Here is a 2,350-nt window from a genome sequence, read left to right as displayed (position 1 = left end):
CACATGTATTTCCATGACTGTTTCTGAATGTTGCATCCTGCACGCATGTTTGTGTGCGTTTTACTATTGATATAACAGCAAGCGCAAGCATGCATTATGGAAATCCCATCAACCGAAGTACACGCAGAACAGGGGAGGATTTCATGCTTGTCTGTAGTCAGACCAAAGTGGGATTAATAACTAAAAAGCAGTGCAGTCTATTGCGTGATATATCTGAATGCATTTATGCAATCATATGCAATATACAGTATTTCGTCCGTGCAGCCGCCCAATCGACAGACATGGCAAGCTTCCTTTTTTGTTTAAAGGGAAACGAGATGTGTCATGAGCCAGACTTTGTGGGGATTTGGGTTTTTCAACGGAACAATGGCCTGCAGTTTGGTTTGTTCCTGTGGCAGGCGGAGTGCGGGCGAGGGCGCCGTCGGGAGCGAAGGCACGAGTGAGGGCGGGAGCGAGGGCGCGGGCGGGAGCGAAGGCACGAGTGAGGGCGGGAGCGAGGGCACGGGCGGGAGCGAAGGCACGAGTGAGGGCACGGGCGGGAGCGAAGGCACGAGTGAGGGCGGGAGCGAGGGCGCGGGCGGGAGCGAAGGCACGAGTGAGGGCGGGAGCGAGGTCGCGGGCGGGAGCGAAGGCACAAGTGAGGGCGGGAGCGAGGGCGCGGGCGGGAGCGAAGGCACGAGTGAGGGCGCGGGCGGGAGCGAAGGCACGAGTGAGGGCGGGAGCGAGGGCGCGGGCGGGAGCGAAGGCACGAGTGAGGGCGGAAGCGAGGGCACGGGCGGGAGCGAAGGCACGAGTGAGGGCGCGGGCGGGAGCGAAGGCACGAGTGAGGGCGGGAGCAAGGGCGCGGGCGGGAGCGAAGGCACGAGTGAGGGCGGGAGCGAGGGCGCGGGCGGGAGCGAAGGCACGAGTGAGGGCGGGAGCGAGGGCGCGGGCGGGAGCGAAGGCACGAGTGAGGGCGGGAGCGAAGGCACGAGTGAGGGCGGGAGCGAGGGCGCGGGCGGGAGCGAAGGCCCGAGTGAGGGCGGGAGCGAAGGCCCGAGGGAGGGCGGGAGCGAAGGCACGAGTGAGGGCGGGAGCGAGGGCGCGGGCGGGAGCGAAGGCACGAGTGAGGGCGGGAGCGAGGGCGCGGGCGGGAGCGAAGGCACGAGTGAGGGCGGGAGCGAGGGCGCGGGCGGGAGCGAAGGCACGAGTGAGGGCGGGAGCGAGGGCGCGGGCGGGAGCGAAGGCACGAGTGAGGGCGGGAGCGAGGGCGCGGGCGGGAGCGAAGGCACGAGTGAGGGCGCGGGCGGGAGCGAAGGCACGAGTGAGGGCGGGAGCGAGGGCGCGGGCGGGAGCGAAGGCACGAGTGAGGGCGGGAGCGAGGGCGCGGGCGGGAGCGAAGGCACGAGTGAGGGCGGGAGCGAGGGCGCGGGCGGGAGCGAAGGCACGAGTGAGGGCGGGAGCGAGGGCGCGGGCGGGAGCGAAGGCCCGAGTGAGGGCGGGAGCGAAGGCACGAGTGAGGGCGGGAGCGAGGGCGCGGGCGGGAGCGAAGGCACGAGTGAGGGCGGGAGCGAGGGCGCGGGCGGGAGCGAAGGCACGAGTGAGGGCGGGAGCGAGGGCGCGGGCGGGAGCGAAGGCACGAGTGAGGGCGGGAGCGAAGGCACGAGTGAGGGCGGGAGCGAGGGCGCGGGCGGGAGCGAGGGCACGAGTGAGGGCGGGAGCGAGGGCGAGGGCGCGGGGGAGTCGGGCGAGTGCATATCTGGGCGTAGATTAACGAAAGCGTTTATTCGCGCACTCCTAGAATCACTCGTGGAGTGAGTTGGGATAATACATGCATACATAGTGAGAAAGAGAGAGAGAGAGACAGAGAAAGAGTAAGTGAGAGAAAGAGAGAGAGAGAGAGAGGCTGTGTGTGTGCGTGTGTATATGTGTGTGTGTGTGTAAATATCTTTATACATATATACATATATAATTATATATTCATATATATGAATATATATATATATATATATATATATATATATATATATATATATATATATATATATGTGTGTGTGTGTGTGTGTGTGTGTGTGTGTGTGTGTGTGTGTGTGTGTGTGTGTGTGTGTATACATACATACATACATACATATATATATATATATATATATATATATATATATATATATATATATATATATATATACATACATATATATATATATGTATATATATATATATATATATATATATATATATATATATATATATATATATATATATGTATATATATGAGAGATGAAATAATGCACTACCGCATTTTTAGCATGAATATTTATAACCTCATATGATAAAAATGCGGTAGTGCATTATTCCATCTTTCATAGAATGC

The 2,350-nt window shown here is 58.2% G+C and overlaps 1 protein-coding gene across 1 annotated transcript in view; it reads left to right on the top strand.

Moving 5' to 3' along the window:
* Positions 1-324: 324 nt before the first annotated feature.
* Positions 325-2,350, top strand: part of LOC138862548 (uncharacterized) — a 3,834-nt gene continuing 1,808 nt past the window's right edge. Inside the window, exon 1 of the mRNA XM_070124954.1 lies at positions 325-865. Within this exon, the coding sequence (XP_069981055.1) occupies positions 325-865 (541 nt within the window). The remainder of the gene's footprint in view (positions 866-2,350) is intronic.

Source organism: Penaeus vannamei, chromosome 9 (assembly GCF_042767895.1).
Source record: "Penaeus vannamei isolate JL-2024 chromosome 9, ASM4276789v1, whole genome shotgun sequence".
Lineage (NCBI taxonomy): Eukaryota > Metazoa > Arthropoda > Malacostraca > Decapoda > Penaeidae > Penaeus > Penaeus vannamei.
This window is presented reverse-complemented; position numbering and strand designations above follow the sequence as displayed.